The sequence below is a fragment of the Glycine soja genome, chromosome 6 (genome assembly GCF_004193775.1).
Source record: "Glycine soja cultivar W05 chromosome 6, ASM419377v2, whole genome shotgun sequence".
Lineage (NCBI taxonomy): Eukaryota > Viridiplantae > Streptophyta > Magnoliopsida > Fabales > Fabaceae > Glycine > Glycine soja.
In genome coordinates, this window is record NC_041007.1 from 40646312 (window position 1) to 40651846 (window position 5535).

At 34.4% G+C, this 5535-nt stretch overlaps 1 protein-coding gene across 1 annotated transcript; it reads left to right on the forward strand.

Annotated features, from left to right (window-relative positions):
* Positions 1-907: 907 nt before the first annotated feature.
* Positions 908-4888, forward strand: LOC114416949 (G-type lectin S-receptor-like serine/threonine-protein kinase At4g27290). The gene is made up of 7 exons (XM_028381999.1): positions 908-2580; positions 2937-3047; positions 3159-3319; positions 3405-3615; positions 3731-3968; positions 4052-4202; positions 4285-4888. Exons 1-7 carry the CDS (start codon positions 1314-1316, stop codon positions 4591-4593), a joined length of 2448 nt encoding a protein of 815 aa, XP_028237800.1. The 5' UTR covers positions 908-1313; the 3' UTR covers positions 4594-4888.
* Positions 4889-5535: the final 647 nt, after the last annotated feature.

Consider the following 5535-nt stretch of genomic DNA (forward strand, 5'->3'; position numbering starts at 1 on the left):
ATATATATATTCTTTATATAGATTTTATATAAAATTAAATATGATTTAGACCTTAGTTTAGGGCCTTTTCATTTTTATCTCTAATTATTTATTTTTTAATTTTAGTCCTTAACCTTTTCCAACATTTTAATTTTGGTCTCAATCGTCAAGGTCCGTTATAAAACGCCAAGGATGACATTATCACGATGCCACATCAGTGAAAGATGAGATCATTGCATGCCACACCAACAATCATGCTACTCATTATGACATTAGAAGAATAATAAATGAACAAAAATAAAATTGAAATGATAGAAAATGAAAAAAAAGGACAAAAAATGAAAAAAAAATTCATGCACGAAAACAAAAAACTAAAACAAGCGTAGATTATTTATAAAATAGGCGACTCACCCAGGACTAAACCAATGATAAAACAACCAAGACTTGAACATTAGGTCCATTAATAAAAAAATATTGCTAAATGAAAAAATATCACATATTTTTCCAAAAAGACCACATATATTAGTAAAAAAGGCTTAACATATCACTCTCATTCAAAGTTAAAAATCTTGTAGAATTTGCCAGGTCTTACTTACTAATCGGTCAGCCTTTGACTCACCGAGGTTGGCTCACCACTGACGTAAAAGGAAATCTGATTCAACATAATCTTGTTCATTTCACAAAAAAAGAAATAATTTATGAATGTAGTCATATTGAATGTTTGAATTTGGCTTTTATATTTAATTTTGAGCTTGTACAACCGGATGGAAGTACGCAAGTTGTTGAACAATTCAACATTATTGTGAGTATTACTTGAGAACTTCACTGCCTTCATCAGCATTCTGAGTATTATTCATGAAATTCAAACATTAAAATTTCTTTCATACCAAAATTTAAGATATTTTCTAAGGTGCAAAGTTCAAAAGCCATTAAATATTTGGAGTTGAGGCTTACTTGGGGATATCATCAATTACTTAAAATTCCATAGTGAATCACTCATCCACACATTGAATTCAGTAGATTGGAATACACACGTTGACTCCATCTATTTTTCTTATTTTATGCCGGAATTCTACGATGAACTCTGTCAATGGTCTTCCTCTGACACCAATGAGCGTTTTCTTGGTATTAATCCACGTAGGAACCATCTACCATTGTAACATTCCATTGCTGCTTCCTGTGACACCCCACTTTCACATCAACATGTTGAGTTCCTTTCATTTTAAGTGATGATCATCCTCTTCCTCTGCATAAGCGCTTACTCTCGCTGAAGAAACTAATCTTCCTTAACTTTGTACTAGTAGTGGGAAAGGCTAAAAATTTAGCTGATCACAATGTTATTTATTTGGTTCTGCTTATTCTCCTACATGACCTCAACTTCCACTTCACTAGACAGTTTAGCAGTGAGTCAATCCATTCGAGACGGCGAGACTTTGGTTTCAGCAGGTGGAATTACTGAACTTGGTTTCTTCATCCCTGGAAATTCAGCAAGACGATACTTGGGTATATGGTTCAGAAATGTATCCCCTTTCACAGTGGTGTGGGTGGCTAACCGAAATACACCTCTTGACAATAAATCAGGAGTTCTCAAACTCAATGAAAATGGGATTCTTGTGCTTCTCAATGCTACAAACAGCACCATTTGGTCATCATCCAACATATCAAGCAAAACAGAGAATGATCCAATTGCTCGTCTCTTGGATTCGGGAAATTTTGTAGTGAAAAATGGGGAGCAAACTAACGAGAACGGTGTATTGTGGCAGAGTTTTGATCATCCGTGTGATATATCCATGCCAGAAATGAAAATTGGATGGAACTTAGAGACTGGTGTAGAAAGATATGTATCATCTTGGACAAGCGACGATGATCCTGCTGAGGGAGAATATGCTTTGAAAATGGATCTTAGAGGCTATCCTCAACTAATTGTGTTTAAGGGACCTGATATAAAATCTAGAGCAGGGCCATTTAATGGCTTCTCTCTAGTTGCAAATCCGGTTCCAAGTCATGATACATTACCAAAATTTGTGTTCAATGAAAAAGAGGTGTATTATGAGTTTGAGCTTCTCGATAAATCAGCCTTCTTTCTGTATAAACTGAGTCCTTCAGGCACAGGGCAGAGTTTGTTTTGGACAAGTCAACTGAGAACCCGGCAAGTGGCCTCAATTGGCGACCAAGATCAATGCGAGACTTATGCATTTTGTGGTGCAAATTCTTTATGCAATTATGATGGTAACCATCCAACTTGTGAATGCCTGAGAGGTTATGTTCCTAAGTCTCCTGATCAGTGGAATATATCAATTTGGGTCAATGGCTGTGTTCCAATGAATAAATCTAATTGCGAAAACAGTGATACAGATGGCTTCTTCAAGTACACACACATGAAATTGCCAGATACTTCTTCGTCATGGTTTAATGCAACCATGAACCTTGATGAATGTCGCAAGTCATGTCTTAAAAACTGTTCTTGTACAGCATATGCAAATTTAGATGTTCGTGATGGAGGAAGCGGATGTCTTCTTTGGCTTAATAATCTAGTTGACTTGAGGAGCTTCTCTGAATGGGGACAAGACTTTTATATCAGAGTGTCTGCTTCAGAATTAGGTACTCGATCAGTTTTTTTATTTTGATTTTAATTTTTGCCTTTGGTTTCTTTTCTCTCTTTTCTCGTTTGATTTCTTGTTCTATGTTGCATTATTCCAAGAGAAAAGGGTGGATTGGGGTAAGGCCATGAGAACATTCAAAGATGTGTTAAACAAACATTCTATTATTGATGATTGAAATGCATACTCAAGTGGAGACAATTATTGAATCGAAGATATATATGTGGTTTGCAAGATTTTTCTAACTGCATGGAAAGTTGTTATTAATGTGGGTTATTTATTTTTCTCCCTATCATCTTCAGTCAATAGAGATGTTTATTTTAGAGTTGGTGACTGATCATACTGTGTTTCTTTTAGATCATGCTGGCCATGGAAATGTCAAGAGAAAGATAGTAGGAATCACTGTTGGTGTGACTATTTTCGGATTAATCATCTCATGTGTATGCATATTTATAATTAAAAATCAAGGTAAGTATAATTTAAGATAGAATTTAGCATCTAATCCAGGAAATTAAGCACACAAAAAAAAGTGCATATTACCTGTCCATGTTTGTATAATTTTATTTTCTAACCAATCAGGGGCTGCAAGAAAAATTTACAACAAACATTACCAAAATAGACTACTGAGGAAGGAAGACATTGATTTGCCAACTTTTGATTTGTCAGTCCTAGCTAATGCAACTGAAAACTTTTCAACTAGAAACAAGCTTGGAGAAGGTGGATTTGGACCAGTATACAAGGTGATAAAGAAAAATTATATCTAGAACTTCTATTTTCCTCAAGAATATTCAAAGTTTCTAACTATAGCAGAAGATTATTTTTCAGGGCACACTAATAGACGGGAAAGAGTTAGCTGTGAAAAGGCTCTCAAAGAAGTCTGAACAAGGGTTGGATGAGTTCAAAAACGAAGTGGCGTTGATTTCCAAACTTCAGCACCGTAATCTTGTAAAGCTTCTTGGTTGCTGCATTGACGGAGATGAAAAAATGTTGATTTATGAGTTCATGCCCAACCACAGCTTGGACTACTTTGTTTTTGGTTTGAGCCCTTATGATTTATTCTAAACATCTTACAATCTTTTTATTTCTTATTTATAGTTTAGGAAATTATGGAGACTGCAACTGCTGTGCTAAATGTGTGTGTATTTGACTAGATGAAACCAAAAGGAAGTTCCTAGATTGGCCAAAGCGTTTCAACATTATTAATGGCATTGCTCGAGGACTTCTATATCTTCATCAAGACTCTAGGCTGAGGATTATTCACAGAGATCTAAAAACAAGCAATGTTTTACTAGATGCAAATTTGCATCCCAAAATATCAGACTTTGGCTTGGCTCGATCATTTATAGGAGATCAAGTTGAGGCAAACACAAATAGGGTGGCTGGAACATAGTGAGTTAGTTTCTATATGATTATGATTCTTCCATATTGTGCTGTCAAGTTTTAATTTTTTCCTTTGAAAATTTTATTTTCAGTGGTTACATACCTCCCGAGTATGCTGCACGAGGGCATTTCTCACTGAAATCAGATGTCTTTAGTTATGGTGTGATAGTACTAGAGATTGTAAGTGGGAAGAAAAACCGAGAATTTTCAGACCCAGAGCACTACAATAATCTTCTTGGACATGTAAGCACACTGATCTGATTATGTAGCTAATTAGAATAATTGAGTGATTTCACTTGTAATAATTTAATTCTCACTATATTAGGCATGGAGATTATGGACTGAAGAGAGGGTGCTGGAACTACTTGATGAATTGTTAGGAGAACAATGTGCGCCCTTTGAAGTAATACGATGCATACAGGTAGGCCTATTGTGTGTGCAACAAAGACCAGAAGATAGGCCAGACATGTCATCAGTGGTTTTAATGCTGAATAGTGATACATCATTGCCAAAGCCAAAGGTTCCAGGCTTTTATACTGAAATAGATGTTACATCTGATGCAAATTCTTCATCAGCAAACCAAAAACTGCACTCAGTTAATGAACTTTCCATCACAATTTTAGATGCAAGGTAGAAAATGCAAGCAAGAAAATGTTAAGGCGTCACCTTCCAATGTGAGATATATCAGTTATTTGAACATACATAATTAGTGAAATTGCTATTTGAGCTCCTGTGTTAAGCAGAAAAGCAAAAAAATTAGAATCCTTGACATGAAACAATTTAGATCCCTCTCAACTTCTACCACACATTACAAAAAAGAGAAAAAAGTTAAAAGCTTTATGTCACATGCTATTGAGACTGTGATTTATGTACATGATTGTCAAATCTGTAAGAAAAAAGTATTCAAAAACACACATTGCAGAATAAAATGATCTAGCTATTTTTGTATTTAAATTATATTATAAACAGATGACATATTAAAAGTATACCTATTGATAAACTCTTAAAGCATAGAAATTCTTTAATTGTGTGAAGACTCTACGTGTATCCACACACAGACTGACCTCTATTCGTCAACAACTTTGACAAGTGAAAAAATAAGGATAGAGAATTGATATTGAGATTTTTTTCAACATGCAACCTAAGACTCTCTTTATAGCATGCTAAGGATATCAAATTTTTGAAATCAATTAATCATTTGATCATATTAAATTTTTTAATTTAATTAATCATCAAATATTAAAATAATTTCTTTAACAGAGATCAGAACACTCGTTTGTGTGTGACCTTGTAGGTTCAATACTAAGCCGATAATATATTAATCAAATTAATATACTAATCAAGGTAGGCGTCTAACAACACTCCTTAACGTCTGGATAACATGAAGTAACACTTTACTCTCAAGGACCACTGGAAGAGTAGTGTAATAATTTCTTCCATTTTTACAGCTCTGGGTTAACTCTAGAGTATGATATTACTGTCAAACCCTTTTGAGTTAACTCATAATGACTTAAGAAACTCATTTCTTCTTTCATTTAATTTTCCTGGCCAGGATATAATTTTATTCATAGAACTT

What these genes read in the sequence shown, in the direction of transcription:
- LOC114416949 (XM_028381999.1), top strand. Translation starts at nt 1,314, where the DNA reads ATGTTATTTATTTGGTTCTGCTTATTCTCCTACATGACCTCAACTTCC. An exon ending in AGTGTCTGCTTCAGAATTAG is followed by an intron (nt 2,581 to 2,936) that starts GTACTCGATCAG and finishes TGTTTCTTTTAG; the next exon opens with ATCATGCTGGCCATGGAAAT. An exon ending in CTTGGACTACTTTGTTTTTG is followed by an intron (nt 3,616 to 3,730) that starts GTTTGAGCCCTT and finishes GTATTTGACTAG; the next exon opens with ATGAAACCAAAAGGAAGTTC.